This window comes from Drosophila miranda (assembly GCF_003369915.1).
Source record: "Drosophila miranda strain MSH22 chromosome Y unlocalized genomic scaffold, D.miranda_PacBio2.1 Contig_Y2_pilon, whole genome shotgun sequence".
Lineage (NCBI taxonomy): Eukaryota > Metazoa > Arthropoda > Insecta > Diptera > Drosophilidae > Drosophila > Drosophila miranda.
Genome location: NW_022881614.1, coordinates 36,458,025 through 36,473,558, shown reverse-complemented (window position 1 = coordinate 36,473,558; position 15,534 = coordinate 36,458,025). Strand labels below are relative to the sequence as shown.

At 49.3% G+C, this 15,534-nt stretch overlaps 1 protein-coding gene across 1 annotated transcript; it reads left to right on the top strand.

Moving 5' to 3' along the window:
* The first annotated feature begins 93 nt into the window (after positions 1-93).
* Positions 94-15,308, top strand: LOC117193455 (axoneme-associated protein mst101(2)-like). Its single transcript, XM_033398211.1, has 2 exons — positions 94-779; positions 14,294-15,308. The coding sequence occupies exons 1-2, from the start codon at positions 114-116 to the stop codon at positions 15,023-15,025; spliced, it is 1,398 nt and encodes a 465-aa protein (XP_033254102.1). The 5' UTR covers positions 94-113; the 3' UTR covers positions 15,026-15,308.
* Positions 15,309-15,534: the final 226 nt, after the last annotated feature.

Genomic DNA, 15,534 nt, shown 5'->3' with positions numbered 1-15,534 from the left:
GCAATGCGTCTGCGACCAAATCAAGAAGAGCCGCAAGCAGGTCCTCAGGGAGATGTGCTCAGAAAGAAGGCCAACTCTGAAGGTGGCCACGCAACGAGTTGCTCAACCTCAAGATGAGGGGCCTGGACAAGACCCCCCTCTGGTTGCAGGAGCCGCCCGCTTTTAAGGGAGGCGTCTGCACGAAGGAGGGGGGCGCGAAGCCGGTGCCCAAGTACAGTTTTCCGAACTTCATCTGCAATTCCGAGGAGACCAGGACGACAGAGCTGACACCGAAACCATTGACCGAACAGAAGGACGAGCCGCCAGCTCCAGCTGCATGTCTGTCCTCCAGCAACGTGGCGATGAGGAACCGCGAGGAGAAGTTCGAGATTACCAAGAGCCACTGGAGCCAGCTGAAGGAGCCAAGGCCCAGCAAGCAGTTCGAGGATGATTTCGACAATCTGCGGCAGTGGCAGAAGAGCCAGAGCACCTCCAAGCTCCAGCAGGGATACGTGCAGAAGCAGCAGCAGCAGCAGGAGCAGGACCTTAGCAGGAAGTGCGAGGCCAAGCGAAGGGATCACCTCGCCGCCGAAAGCCGAGCCACCGCCCGACGGCCCGAGCTGTTGGGGGAAGTGAGAGACGACCCTAAGGAGGCGCAGGTTGTTTGCTGGCCAGAAAAGAGCTGCCCGCACCTGAAGGACAACCACATGTGCACGGTAAAGGCCAAGCAGGCGGTAGAGCGCCATCAGAAAGCAAATAAAAACCTACGAGAATCCTGCCCGATCGCAGCGGAGAAGAAGGCGGCTCGCAGGCAGCAGAAGCATCAGGAGGACATGTGCAAGGACACTGCAAAGCAGAGAGAACAACAAATCTTCATGCTGGAGAGAAAGTGCAAGGATATCCTAGGGGAGCAGGCGCCACAGCGAGGCCTCGGCGAGAAGCTGCAGCTTCGAGAGGTGGAACGGCTGTCCAAGTGCCTGAATCTTCTCTAGCTGAAGATGCTCCTGCAAATGAAGAGCAAATTCAAAAGGACGCAGAGTGGCAGGACAGAGAATGGGCAGAAGCAGCTGCCGCAGGTGAAAAAGTGCCTGGAGATCTGGGAGAAACAGGAGCTGGCGGAGAAAGGTAAAGAGCGAGGGATCGACAGCGACTGCGATGGGTTTGTGCTGCAACAGATCGAGGAAATCTCCAAGCTGTGCGCCGCCACGAAGGAAAAGTACGAGAGGCGGAGGAGAAGGCGTTTGGAAAGCGAGGCCCGAAAGAAGGAAGAGGAGGAGCGCATCCGGAAAGAGGAAGCAGAGGCGGCTCTGAGAAAGAAGACAGCCGAGGCACTCCACAGGATATCGCTGATCTCCGATCTGAAGCAAAAGCGCAGGGATATCGCCACCAAACAGCAGCTCTTGCAGCTCAAACACTTGGAGAGGTCCATGGAGGAGAAGCTGAATGAAGAGAAGCAACGCAGGCGGGCGGAGCGTGACCAGACGAGGGCTGAGCACAAGCAGAGACTCAGGCAAATGAAGCGAATGGTCTGAGCATTACACAGGACTCGAGCACCCAGATCCTCGTCATCACTCCCGCCATCTCCAAGTGGCGCTAAAGCGCTAAACTTCGGGGTAAGGATGACTGCCGGACGCAGGCCCACCCACAGAGGCATTCTCCTCCGACACCACGAGCCTCCGCCTTCGGATCCACCATCATATCACGCAAGCGCCTGTCCAACCTGAAGCGATATGGCATCAATGACGCTCTGGTGGTCTACTGGCTGCGGGAGGCAGCGTTCCCGCTGGTGCAGCTAGCCGCTCGTTGTGGCACAAAGAACCAGAGCACAACCCTGAACCTTGGCACCTGCCCCTGCCCCTGCCCCAAAGGCGACAAGACCAGCAACGACGATGCGTCTCATTGAGCGTTCTACATATGTAGTTCCTACTTTCAAATGTGATGCGATATCAAAATTAATGTTAAACAAATTAAATCAATTCAGATTTTATTCGATACTTTTTGTGGGTTTCTGTTTCAAAGTAAAAGTATCCACATCACAGCTATAATGCGTTCGATCTATATGATTCCTGAAAACCGAATGACGCTCACACACGGTCATACAAAGGCACACAAAGGACTCGTCCGTTCCATCGGAAAATCAAGCGCAGAGGGAGTGCTTTCGGATCTGGCACAGTAAAAGTAACGAGATCTGCTTCGTTTAGTCCATTTTGGGCGAGCGATTCAAAGTAACGAGAAAGCGGAATCGCTGATTCCAATGAACCGAACGAAGCGGAGCCCGAAGCCCGAATTGCAACGAATCGATTCGGCTGCCCGTTCACGTAGGTCTCTATTATGCTTAGACGTTGACGTCTACGATATGAAAATGTATCACTTGTGCTCGCACTTTTCTGTGTCCCCTGAAGAAATTTACAGCCCCAAAGATCTGTGAATATCTGGAAGGGTCTCTCTTTTATACATTTGGGGTGCCAGAAGTCATCTTGTCAGACAATGGATCCCAATTTAAATCTAGCTACTTTCAGGCATTTTTAAATAGCTTCGGTATAACACAAAAATGCACAGCTATTTATTCACCGCAAGCGAATGCCAGCGAGCGACTGAACAGATCCGTGATAGCTGCGATACGAGCTTATATCGGTAACGAACATTCCAATTGGGACTGTAACCTGAATGCCATTAGTGGTTCATTGAGATCTACCTTACATAGGAGTACAGGGTGTTCTGCATATTTTCTAGCATTTGGTCAAAACATGATGTTGAATGGGAAGGATTACGCGCTCTTGCGTAAACTAGACCTTTTGAACGACGATACTAGAATAGAGAACCCAGATTCCTTGCAGCTAATCCGGCAACAGGCTAAAGCGAATGTCAAAAAGGCACACGAAGAAACTTCGCGTAGATACAATTTACGCTGCCGTGATACACAATTAAAGATTGGCGATTTGGTATATGCTAGAAATTTCACACAAAGTAGTGCAGTAAAAAAGTTTAGTTCTAAACTAGCCCCTGTGTTCATTCCCGCTCAGGTAATTAAAAAGCGAAGTCCGTACTATTACGAATTGGTCGATGAGAACAAGAAATATCTCGGCGTGTATCATCTGAAAGACATTCAGATCAGGAAATAATCTCTCCTAATCAGGTTCTTCAGATAATTATTCGTCGAGCAGGTCTTGTATAAATATCTGTGGTGTAGTAGCCAGCACAAAAATATAGGGAATTGGTTATCTTCTTTCGTCTCGTCAGACCCCCTAGTGATCTTTCAAATGATCAAGCTTTAGCCGCTCTTAAGGTTGGATCAAAGCTTTAGCCGCTCTTAAGTCCGAACGCCCACGCACACATGCAAGCGACGGACAGTGGGAAGCATAGACGGCAATCGTACGATTGCACAGTTAAGCTATGCTGTGCATTAGACGATCGTCTAATGCTGCTCGAATGTTCTAGATCATACGATTGCACAGTTAGTAAAAAGCTCAAAAGCTCTGCTGCACAGGCTACTCAGTCCATCGTCTATTACTGCTTTGAACAAAAGAAGAAAGTTGATCGATCTGTAAAGACGTGATAATTCCCGAGTGCGAGCAACATACACAGTGCACACATATATATATAGTGCTGTCCGGAAAATATATATTTCCACATATACATGCTGGAAGCATATAATTACAAGTGCCGTACAGTCCAGTGGTCAGTGAATAAGAAGAATTTAGTGCAGATATAATTGGGGAAAAAAGGTATGTTTTCATATTAATGCCGTGCACGTGCTGACATAACCTATGTTGCAGGGAAGTTTACCTAAGCTGCCCCATCGCGGTATAGTCTCGAGAAGACTACCCTGGGAGCTGGTTTAGGCGTACAGTTGTCGAGGTCTCTCCAACTCCAACCATAATTCATCTTTTCTGGATCTTATATTACCACCGAGTTCGGAATCTCCAAAGATCCAAGTGAACCAGATCAGCCTCAATCGCCAAGAATATTTAGTGCTGCTCAGTCATAAATAACTAAATATAGGCTTGGCGGAAGATTCGTCAGTACGGCCAGGAACCATATACATCGCACCTGTTGACCTCTAACCAACTTCAGGCGGGCAAGAGTCTACAAAGCAGCCGCACGGGATCGAGTTTTGTCCAATTTACATTTAATTCATTATCAAGTTCCAACGCATAACACCAGCAGTTTAACGTAATGTAACTGAAACTTTATTAACACCCCTGTTTGAGATGCCAAGCTTTTTTGGCCCCTATGTGTTTCAAAAATTTTTTTTTTTTTTTTTTTTTTTTTTTTTATTAAGCGTTGAATCCGTAAATTGCATATAACGTATCTTAACATCACTGGTAAATAATATTGGGGTAGCCAAACCTAATGCTAAATGCGAGAGGACTTACAAAAAATATAATATTATAATATTGGGAGGGAAACTTAGAGTTGGCCAATAGTTTTGGCAAAACCCAATCTCTTCAACCGCCTCAAAGGCCTGGCAGGTAGTAATCGTCTGGCGAGCATACTATGGTGTCTAATTAGCCTGTCACTGTATCTGCTGGTGTGCCTTCCAATCTGCTCCTCTACTGTATGCAGATTCAAATCCCGATGTAGGGTGGAGCCGCGCACGTACCAAGGGCAGTTCGTTATTTGCCTCATGGCGCGATTCTGCAAGACCTGTATCCGTTTATAGTTCGATTTGGCAGCTATACCCCAAATCTGCACACCGTAGAGCCAGATCGGGGCTACACAGTGTACATAAACTGCTCTTTTGGCTCTCAGTGACATGGTGCTTCTTCTGTTAATCAGCCCCCGCAATTGCTGCATTCTTTGCCCACATTTACGAGCCGTAGCTTTCAAGTGTGGACCAAAAGTAAGACGCTTATCAAGGGTGATACCGAGATACTTTGCTTGCTCTGGTTGGTCCAAAGTTACGCCTTTAAACTTTATGGGTGGGGTGTGGTCTATAAGCGCTTTCAGGGTGAAGCATGGATTGGTGGTCTTCAGTGGGTTGACTTTTAAATTCCATCTTTTGCACCAAGCTGCCAAAGAGTAGAGGTACTCTTGGAGACCATCTGCTGCCTCAAGGCGGCACTTGGAGCTGTAGAGCAGTGCTATATCGTCCGCGTAGGTAGCAAGCAGAGCCTTACGGGGGACCTCCATCTGTTGCTCGCTTGGGGAGGGTAGATCTGCAGTATAGATAGAGTAAAGCAGCGGGCCAAGGACGCTGCCCTGTGGAACTCCAGCTCTCATTTGGCAAGGTGTTGAATGTGTGTTCCTGAACCTGACCATAAACTGACGTCCTTCCAAGTATGATCGTAGGACACCGTAGTATGGTGCTGGGAACAGTTTTTTAATTTTGCTCAGTAGGCCTATATGCCAAACTCTATCGAAGGCTTGCTGCATATCAATGAAGACTGCATTGCAGTATTCTAGATCATCATAGGCCTGTAGGATGTGTCCTGCCAATCTGTGGACTTGCTCCACTGTGCCGTGTCCCTCCCGAAAGCCAAACTGGTGATCCGGCAAGATACGGCATTCCTTGACTATACTACCAAGACGATTGGCAAGAAGCCTCTCCCATACCTTAGATAAGGAAGACAAAAGACTTATTGGCCGATACGACTCAGGGTCGTCCTCCGGTTTTCCAGGCTTATGGATCATCAGGATTGTTGCTATCTTCCACTGTTCACTTTTGAACTTCACTTCACTTTCCACTTTTGTTCAAAGAAGTTGCTTCGAAGTTCTCTCAGGGTGTTTCGAAGTTGCTTGGCAGCCCGGTTCCTAAGAATTCGGTCCCATGGGTCTTGAGATCGGATTGCGCGTCTGCGAAGTCTCCTTTTTTGTGGCAAAAGCTCTCTGGCCTCTCTTGTAAGAACTATTCCATAGGCGGCGCTTGTCGGAGGATGCGAGGGCGTTGAGGCAGCAGCAGCCATGTGTATACTCTCTGTGATGTTATCTACAGCCATCTCGATATCTTCCTCAGAGTTTAGCGTGACGTTCAGTTTAATCGACCTCTCCAAATGTTGCCTAAATGCGAGCAGATCAGTGTGCTTGGTGACTAGATGAGGGCTTGGATTTTCTATAATGCCATCTGTTTTAATGCTGATGACTAAGGCCAGATGGTCGGAGTCCAGATCCCAGCTCTGACTTATTGTTGCTCGAGAATCCGGAATACCATGATGTACTGCGAAGTCTATGCAGGACGGCGTGTGATTGAGTACATATGGGTACCTGGTTGGTGATCCAGTTGCAAGGATCTTAGCGCCAGTAGCAGAGATGGCTTCCGCTAGCTCTCGCCCCCTAGGGGAATTGTAAGTGTCTCCCCACAGCCAGTGTCGGGCATTCCAGTCACCACCAACCAAATACCTTTGCCCGCAAGCACGGAGTGCATCGATGTAATGTCTTTCCTCAATCCTGCCTCTGGGAGGGCAGTAAATGGCGCTGAACTCCACATCGCCCAGTCCTGTGGCTACTTTTACTGCTGACATTTGCATGCTGCGTGTCTCAATGACCCTTTGTGGAAAATGACGAAGCGAAGTCTTAACTAAAACCGCAACTCCACCAACGCTATTATTATTCCGCGATGGCTTGAAGGCTGGATAGAAGGCATATCCATGTATTTTTACAGCTGCCCCTCTTTTAATTCTGATCTCCGTCAAAAGAAGAATGTCAACGCTATTCTTGTGCGCGAAGAGCTCAACTTCTTTTGCTTTCCCTGAAATGCCGTTAGCATTCCAGATGAGAACCTTTAGTGGGTTCATTGAGATGCTGAAACGTTGTTTTGGAGCTGAAGATTAGATCCAGCCCATTGCTTAATCGTGTTGGCCAGTTCAAAAACCATTTTTTCAAGTTTTTCAAGGCGTTGATTGGCTTGACTATTATGCTGCTGCTGTTCTTGCTGCTGTTGCTGTAGCCACATAAGAAACTGCTGCTGCTGCTGCTGTTGGAGCTGTTGTTGCCATTGTTGAAATTTTGTCTGCTGTTGTTGTAGCAGTGCATGAACTTCATATGAATTCTGTTGCTGGTTATTCAATCCTTGTGGCTGATGCGCTTGTAGACTATGAAAACGACGCAGAGCAGGTGTAGCAGGTATTGCATTTGAATTACCATTTGCTACGGCAGCATAGGAGGCTCCTGTATTACTTCTGGTGCCTACCAAAGGTTGGTGCTGAACAATATTTCTATTAGACCCCGTTTTGTGACTAGACTGCAAGGTAGGAAACTGTTGCTGGTCTCCAGGAAGTGTGGTAGAGTAAGCATATGCCACTTGATTATTTAAGGGGACATGACCCGTCCTGTTCGTATTAATTGCCTTCTTTGCGGAGCCCATTGATCGGCGTAGAAACTCCTGATACCATTGGCATCCTTTGTAACTGGCCATATAGCTTCCAGAGCAGTGAATGCAGGTTGGCTGTGCATCTAGGGGGCGTGTGCATTGTGAGGTTTGGTGATTTTCACCGCATCTGGCACAGTTGTGATGTCGGCGGCAGTATTTGGCTGTGTGGCTATCGACGACATTGAGCAATCTCTGTGGATTTTCGCATCCTTTCAATCCTTATTTTTTGGCGGCAAAGGGTCTTGAATTGGTAAATTTCGTTAATTTTTTCACAAGGCTTAATATTAATGAAAAAAATATTAAGTTTTTCGTCCTTGTTAGTCCTTGAGCTTGGATTATGGATGTGAAGGACCTCGAAGCCCAACATTTTAAAATCGGCGGTAATATCATTGTTTAGGGTGCTATGATGTAGGTCTCTTACAACAATTCTATGAGGCTTTTCAGTCTGCAATTGGTATGTGTGGAATTCTATTCCAATGGCATCGAAACAATCCACAATTGCTCTATAGGTATCACTGTCTTTGGGGAGGATTCTGACCGTTTCCCCCTGGTTAGCTTTGACGACAACGTTATTCAAATTTGCAACGTTCTTTATGACATCAAATAAGTCATTTAAGTTGCTAATATTGACAACTATTTGCGGTGGTTTTGGAGGGCCTTTAAGCTGATTACCAGAGCTCGTTGATTCTCCTTGAAGACACTGGTCTGTATTAACTGCTTCATAAAGGTGTTCATCCAGTTGGTCATTTCCAGCGTCTGCCTGTTGGCTTGTAGTGGGGGGCAAGCCCAGGTCCCGGCCGCCGCTCCCTCGTTTTTTCTTTTGCCCGTTCTCCGTTTTTGAGCATCCAGAAGTCGTTCGGCAGCAGTGCGAAGTGTTTTTGCCTCAGTGTCGTCGGGGCATGTGGATATGGAGTTTTCTTGGCTATCAAAGCTTAGTGCAGGGCAGATACTGCTTATTGAAGCGGTTGCCAGGGTGTAGGTGGGGTTGTTGGTGGCACTAGTGAATGTTACTGTTGTTGTGGTTTCTGTGCATGTAGAGCGTTCAGCCTCTGAACGGTACTCAGAACGAATCTCAGAAGGTAATTTGCCTGATATTAGAAGCATTCTCTCATGATCAGTCCGCTTATTTCTAAGCCGAGAGTCAGATGAACTATTCGCATTCATTATACCGTAGCTGATAAGCGAAGTTTTTATTGCCCCTCTTGTGCGGCTGTGCGCTGACTGAGGGGAATGTCTTGCCCGAAGGGCAGTGAATACAGTTGTAAAAACGTTCACAAATGTGTTTTTTGTTTTTGTCCAATTGCCGACACCGCACACAGCAGCACCCGAATTTACGATGTATGCTATTTTTAGCACACAAGAGAATGCTCCGCTAAAGCAGAATAAAGAAATCAACTTTGCACAAGCGCGACACAACCGATCTCTATGAAAGTTGATTCGAGACTAGTCGTTTCAAAAATGAAAAGAGATTTCGGGTTAAACCTTATAATTCGTATTTAATCTTGGTGGCTTAGCGGGAGCCGATTGCTTGCTATTGCCAGATAAACCTTATGCGAGATCGATATGCAACCAATGCGCAGAGGGGTTAGCATAGAACTAAACTATAGACGACGGCGTTAGATCAAAGTGATTGCCGAAGTGGCGGCAGCAGATCAAAGTAGTTGCCGAAGTAGCGGCGGCAGAGAGCCCCTTTAGCGGGAGAGCGCAGCAGCTCTGCAGAACGTCAACGTTTTACAACATAGGCGGCTCTCTCTGCTCATACAATAATAATGTTAAAGTTACGGTTATTCTTCAGCGGCTGGCCCGAACATACTCCCCCCGTTGGGAGCTAGTCTCTCAACAGATTCCTTAAGGGGCAGCAAACATAGCCGAGTGACGGCCCTCCTGATGTTTCCTGAGGATGTCTTCAGGTCAGCGACGCGACACGCTCCGTCCTTGCCCAAAACGACATCGACCACTCTAGCCAGTGGCCAACGCATTGGAGGAAGATTTTCGTCCTTCACCAGAACGAGGTCGTTCTTGCAGATGTTTTGCGCGGGGGTACGCCACTTCGCGCGCTCTTACAATAGAGTGAGATACTCTTCGCGCCAACGGCTCCAAAATATTTGCTGTAGTTGGGTGACCCGCTGCCAGCCATCCAGACGATTGTAGTTCAGCTTCGTTAGGTCAGGCTCGAGGATTTGCTCATGGGGGCCGCCTAAAAGCAGATGAGCAGGAGTCAAAACGTCTAAATCATCAGGATTTTCTGAAAGCGAGAGCAAAGGGCGAGAGTTAACAATTGCAGTGTTCTGACAGATCAGAGTGCGCAGCTCGTCGAAGCTAAGCACAGATGGTCCAACTGAGCGGTACAGGTGATATTTTGCGGTCTTCACGGCCGCTTCCCACAACCCGCCAAAATGCGGAGAGCGAGGTGGGATGAAACGCCAGTCGATCGAGTCAGCCAAGCAGGATTCCTGGACCTCCTTCATATGCGGTTCGCTCAGACAAAGCTTCTTTAGCTCCAGAAGCTCGTTCTTGGCCCCAACGAAGTTTGTCGCATTGTCCGACCAAATTTGACTTGGCCTTCCTCGAGTGGAAGTAAAACGCTTTAGTGCGCCTAGAAACGATGCGGTGGTCAAATCCTTTACGAGCTCCATGTGTATAGCCTTAGAAGTGAAACAGATGAATACGCTAATGTAGCACTTGACCGGAGGCCTCGTGCGGATTTCTGATCGGTAGAAAAAAGGTCCACAGTAATCTACTCCAGTGACTTCAAAAGCTCGAGATCCTTCCAAACGATCCTTAGGTAGGTCTCCCATGATGTGTTCGACCATGCGCGGCCTAGTCCTGAAGCATCTCACACATCTGCTGACGATCCTTGACACTGCCTTAACACCTCCAATGGGCCAATATTCCAGCCGAATTTTGGATAGCAAGGCGCGAGGTCCGGCATGGAGGTTTCTTTCATGATAATATCTTATCAGCGCAAAGGTAATGGAATGTCCCTTTGGCAGAATTAGCGGGTGCTGAGCGTCAAATCCTAGCGATGAGTTGCCAAGACGACCTCCAGCTCTAAGTAGTCCAGAATGATCGATGAACGGGTTGAGCGAACAAATAGAACTGGATTTCATGACTTGACCATTGCGCCGAATCTCCTTTATGTCCATCCACAAATTTTCCAGCTGAATGTGTCGAATTAGAAGATGCGTTCCTTGCCGAATATCAGAAACGTCAAGTCCTGGATGCCTAAGACGATGTAAAAATTTATGCATGTAGGCGAATGTGCGCTGCATGCGAAAGAATGAATTCGCAAATTTGCATCCGGACGTGAGATCGGCATGTGGAGACGTGATTAGCAATCCTCTCTTGCGAAGCTCCAAAGTTGCTATGTTGTTAGATGGAGATACAGGCCACTTATCCTTGGAGCCTAGCAAAAAGGATGGGCCGTGAAACCATAGCTCTGACTGGATAAGATGGTTGGGAAGCGAGCCTCTCGAGAGAATATCAGCAGGATTTAACGATGTGGGAACATAGCGCCATTCCATGGCTGCCGTCAACTCCTGAATTGATGCCACTCGATTTGCCACGAAAACTTGAAATTTAGCTGGCTCGTCCCTAATCCAAGATAATGCTGTTGACGAATCCGACCAGCAATAGAACCGACCTGTAAAGATTCCCATGTCCTTTACATTCTGCATGATTTTCGCAAGCAAATGGGCTCCACTTAATTCCAGCTTAGGAATCGATATAGTCTTTAGCGGCGCCACTCGCGCCTTTGAGCACAAAACGTGGCTCAAAGACTGGGCTTCCCTGGACACGACATACACGCAAGCGCCATATGCTTCTAAGCTGGCATCACAGAATCCGTGAACTTCTGTAGCCACACTCGAACGAAGAACCAAGCGAGGAAATGAGATCCGAGAAATGCTTGCCAAACTATTTCTCAAGTCCATCCAAGTTGAATGCAACGCTGAGGGTAGGCTTTCATCCCAATCCAAATTTTCTCTCCAAAGCTGCTGAAGGAAGATTTTGCACCTGACAATGACTGGATTTATCAATCCAAGAGGGTCGTAGAACCGCGCAATCGTAGATAAAACCGACCGCTTTGATGGCTTTGAGTTTGTGTCCAGTGCGGACAAGGCAAAAAGCAGCTGATCCGAAGCAGGGTCCCACGCTAAGCCGAGAGTTTTGGCAATGTCGCTTCCATCATTAAACTTAAGGAACTTCTCTATGTCATCTTCAGGGGTTCCCTCAAGTACTTCCTGGTGACTGGAGCACCATTTCCTAAGTCTAAAATTACCACGGGACAGTAAAGCTGATGTTTGGTGCATCTTGTCCATGACCTGTGTGACCGAATTACCGCCCGAAATAAGGTCATCCACGTTAAACTCCTGCCGCAGAGCAGCTGAGCCAAGAGGGTAGGACTCACCCTCGTCGATGGCCAGCTGGTGCATTGCCCGGACCGCTAACAGGGCCTGTCATCATCACATCATTTAGAGAATATCCAGTTGATGTAGCTGCGGATCCGTCGAAAACGACACGGAGTTTTGTCGTCGGACTGTCCTCCTTTAGGACACAGTGATGAGGCAAGAAATATTTGCAGAGACTACGGGAATCAGGGTTGACTTGGTGCATATGATGCAAATCAATGTACTCCCTCATAAAGGCGGAATACCGCTCCTTGAGTGTAGGATTACGCTCCAGTTTTCGCTCCAGACTAATGAACCGTCGATAAGCCTGAGCATAAGATTCTCCTAAACGATCAGTATTGTTATTTAGCGGCAGACGAACTGCATACTCCCCGGATGGCAACCGTGAAAGGTGGCTTACGAAATGTGCTTCACAATCGTCTTCTTCTTTGGTATTCATCCCAGCCTCCACACAATTCTCGACTTCCCAAAACATACGAAGAGTTTTATCCAACCTTGCTTCCATATCAGCTATCGAATCTGGACAATTGTGCGTAGCCAAAAGCGCCGAGCTTGATACCTTCTGTCCACCGCCAGATACGATCCACCCAAGCCGGGTCTTCTGCAGAAGAGGCAGTCCATCGGTGAGTTTGATTTGCCCTACGCAGAGGAGATCATAAAAAACGCTCGCACCAATGAGAAGATCAACCCGTTGAGGATTGAAAAATGCAGGATCAGCGAGCTGAATGTTAGATGGAATACGCCAATCGGATACATTTACTGTCATACTTGGTTGAGAATCGGTAATCGTGGGGGCGATGAGAGCAGTAAGTGTAGTTGTGTAAGCAGAGGTGCGAGAATGCATACAAATGCTTATGGTGGATCCCTCACTAGAAACGCTGGTATCACCCAGCCCAGACACAAGTGCAGACGATTGAGTTCTCCTAAGCTGAAGCTGCTGGGCGAACCTGGATGTGACGAGATGCAGCTGCGATCCTGAATCTAAGATGGCGCGAAAAGGAACTAAAACGCCAGACCGATTCTTTACGAGAACCACGGCTGTAGCCAGAAGCACGACATCAGAGTGAAGACCTTGGGCAGCAAGAGAGGTAGACGAAGGTAGAGACGAGCTGCTAGCAGAATTTTGAGCAACGGAAAGAGTGTCCGGTTGAACGGCCAGATCGGGAGGAGTAATACCTGGGCAGCCTTGTGTTGTGGGCTGTATACTATCGAAGTGCAACAAACTATGATGCCTACCGCCTTGACCATGTCCCTTGACCATTGCCCAGAGCCAGCAGCAGAACTACTGCAAGAATCCCGGGGAGGATATTTGCAAGCTTAAAAGGCAACTGGAGGAGGCCACCCAGAGGCGCAAGGAGGCCGAGGCGGCGGCGGAGGCCGAAAGACAGGCGGCAATGATCAAGAATCGGGTGGACAAGGCGTTCAAGGAGTGCGTCGAGGGTTCCGCCGACAAGCAGCAGCAGGACATCCTGCGGATAATGATGCGCTGCCTGAAGACGGGCATCCGGAAGATCTGCGCCGACAGTGTCATGAGCGCGTTCTGCCGGGCAAAGGCGGAGGCAGGCGCGAATAAGATCCGGCAAATGTTGAAGCAATGCGGCGAAAAGTTCCCGAAGGGGGCCGGCTCAAACAGAGAGCCCAATGCGGTGGATCCCATCCAGAAGAAGTGCCGGGGAATGGCCGAAAACAATAAGCTACAGGCTCCGGGAGGAAATCAGGCAGAGCGCTCCCGATTCGCCAAGAAGGTGGATCAGTGCGTGGCCAGTGAGTGGAAGGATCTGTGCTCTTCGCGCTGCAATCTCAGCGAGAAGGAGCAGGTGGAGCTGGACCGCATGCAGCAATGCGTCTGCGACCAAATCAAGGAGAAGAGCCGCAAGCAGGTCCTCAGGGAGATGTGCTCAGAAAGAAGGCCAACTCTGAAGGTGGCCACGCAACGAGTTGCTCAACCTCAAGATGAGGGGCCTGGACAAGACCCCCCTCTGGTTGCAGGAGCCGCCCGCTTCTAAGGGAGGCGTCTGCACGAAGGAGGGGGGCGCGAAGCCGGTGCCCAAGTACAGTTTTCCGAACTTCATCTGCAATTCCGAGGAGACCAGCACGACAGAGCTGACACCGAAACCATTGACCGAACAGAAGGACGAGCCGCCAGCTCCAGCTGCATGTCTGTCCTCCAGCAACGTGGCGATGAGGAACCGCGAGGAGAAGTTCGAGATTACCAAGAGCCACTGGAGCCAGCTGAAGGAGCCAAGGCCCAGCAAGCAGTTCGAGGATGATTTCGACAATCTGCGGCAGTGGCAGAAGAGCCAGAGCACCTCCAAGCTCCAGCAGGGATACGTGCAGAAGCAGCAGCAGCAGCAGGAGCAGGACCTTAGCAGGAAGTGCGAGGCCAAGCGAAGGGATCACCTCGCCGCCGAAAGCCGAGCCACCGTCCGACGGCCCGAGCTGTTGGGGGAAGTGAGAGACGACCCTCAGGAGGCGCAGGATGTTTGCTGGCCAGAAAAGAGCTGCCCGCAGCTGAAGGACAACCACATGTGCACGGTAAAGGCCAAGCAGGCGGTAGAGCGCCATCAGAAAGCAAATAAAAACCTACGAGAAGAAGGCGGCTCGCAGGCAGCAGAAGCATCAGGAGGACATGTGCAAGGACACTGCAAAGCAGAGAGAACAACAAATCTTCATGCTGGAGAGAAAGTGCAAGGATATCCTAGGGGAGCAGGCGCCACAGCGAGGCCTCGGCGAGGAGCTGCAGCTTCGAGAGGTGGAACGGCTGTCCAAGTGCCTGAATCTTCTCGAGCTGAAGATGCTGCTGCAAATGAAGAGCAAATTCAAAAGGACGCAGAGTGGCAGGACAGAGAATGGGCAGAAGCAGCTGCCGCAGGTGAAAAAGTGCCTGGAGATCTGGGAGAAACAGGAGCTGGCGGAGAAAGGTGAAGAGCGAGGGATCGACAGCGACTGCGATGGCTTTGTGCTGCATCAGATCGAGGAAATCTCCAAGCAGTGCGCCGCCACGAAGGAAAAGTACGAGAGGCGGAGGAGAAGGCGTTTGGAAAGCGAGGCCCGAAAGAAGGAAGAGGAGGAGCGCATCCGGAAAGAGGAAGCAGAGGCCGCTCTGAGAAAGAAGACAGCCGAGGCACTCCACAGGATATCGCTGATCTCCGATCTGAAGCAAAAGCGCAGGGATATCGCCACCAAACAGCAGCTCTTGCAGCTCAAACACTTGGAGAGGTCCATGGAGGAGAAGCTGAATGAAGAGAAGCAACGCAGGCGGGCGGAGCGTGACCAGACGAGGGCTGAGCACAAGCAGAGACTCAGGCAAATGAAGCGAATGGTCTGAGCATTACACAGGACTCGAGCACCCAGATCCTCGTCATCACTCCCGCCATCTCCAAGTGGCGCTAAAGCGCTAAACTTCGGGGTAAGGATGACTGCCGGACGCAGGCCCACCCACAGAGGCATTCTCCTCCGACACCACGAGCCTCCGCCTTCGGATCCACCATCATATCACGCAAGCGCCTGTCCAACCTGAAGCGATATGGCATCAATGACGCTCTGGTGGTCTACTGGCTGCGGGAGGCAGCGTTCCCGCTGGTGCAGCCAGCCGCTCGTTGTGGCACAAAGAACCCTGCCCCAAAGGCGACAAGACCAGCAACGACGATGCGTCTCATTGAGCGTTCTACATATGTAGTTCCTACTTTCAAATGTGATGCGATATCAAAATTAATGTTAAACAAATTAAATCAATTCAGATTTTATTCGATACTTTTTGTGGGTTTCTGTTTCAAAGTAAAAGTATCCACATCACAGCTATAATGCGTTCGATCTATATGATTCCTGAAAACCGAA

Excerpts from the sequence above, each read along its gene's own strand:
- LOC117193455 (XM_033398211.1), top strand. The coding sequence starts at position 114 with ATGAGGGGCCTGGACAAGACCCCCCTCTGGTTGCAGGAGCCGCCCGCT. Across the intron at positions 780-14,293 it reads CGATCGCAGCGGAGAAGAAG|GCGGCTCGCAGGCAGCAGAA; the intron begins GCGGCTCGCAGG and ends TACGAGAAGAAG.